The following is a 325-nucleotide window of genomic DNA, read 5'->3' as shown; positions in this document are numbered from 1 at the left end:
TACAACCAAGAAGATGACTGGCCGTGGCAAAGGAGGCAAAGGGCTCGGCAAGGGAGGCGCTAAGCGGCACCGCAAGGTGCTTCGTGACAACATCCAGGGCATCACCAAACCCGCCATTCGTCGTCTGGCTCGACGTGGAGGAGTGAAGCGAATCTCCGGTTTGATATACGAGGAAACCCGTGGTGTGCTGAAGATTTTTCTGGAAAACGTTATCCGGGACGCTGTGACGTACACTGAACATGCCAAACGGAAGACCGTCACTGCGATGGATGTCGTCTATGCGCTTAAACGCCAGGGACGCACATTGTACGGTTTTGGTGGTTAA

The 325-nt window shown here is 54.2% G+C and overlaps 1 protein-coding gene across 1 annotated transcript; it reads left to right on the top strand.

Moving 5' to 3' along the window:
- Positions 1–13: 13 nt before the first annotated feature.
- LOC131694864 (histone H4-like) lies at positions 14–325 on the top strand. The gene has a single exon (XM_058983372.1). It carries the CDS (start codon positions 14–16, stop codon positions 323–325), a length of 312 nt encoding a protein of 103 aa, XP_058839355.1.

This window comes from Topomyia yanbarensis, unplaced genomic scaffold (genome assembly GCF_030247195.1).
Source record: "Topomyia yanbarensis strain Yona2022 unplaced genomic scaffold, ASM3024719v1 HiC_scaffold_171, whole genome shotgun sequence".
Lineage (NCBI taxonomy): Eukaryota > Metazoa > Arthropoda > Insecta > Diptera > Culicidae > Topomyia > Topomyia yanbarensis.
The sequence above is the reverse complement of the archived record's forward strand: the minus strand, read 5'-3'. Positions and strand labels throughout refer to the sequence as shown.

Excerpts from the sequence above, each read along its gene's own strand:
- LOC131694864 (XM_058983372.1), top strand. The coding sequence starts at position 14 with ATGACTGGCCGTGGCAAAGGAGGCAAAGGGCTCGGCAAGGGAGGCGCT.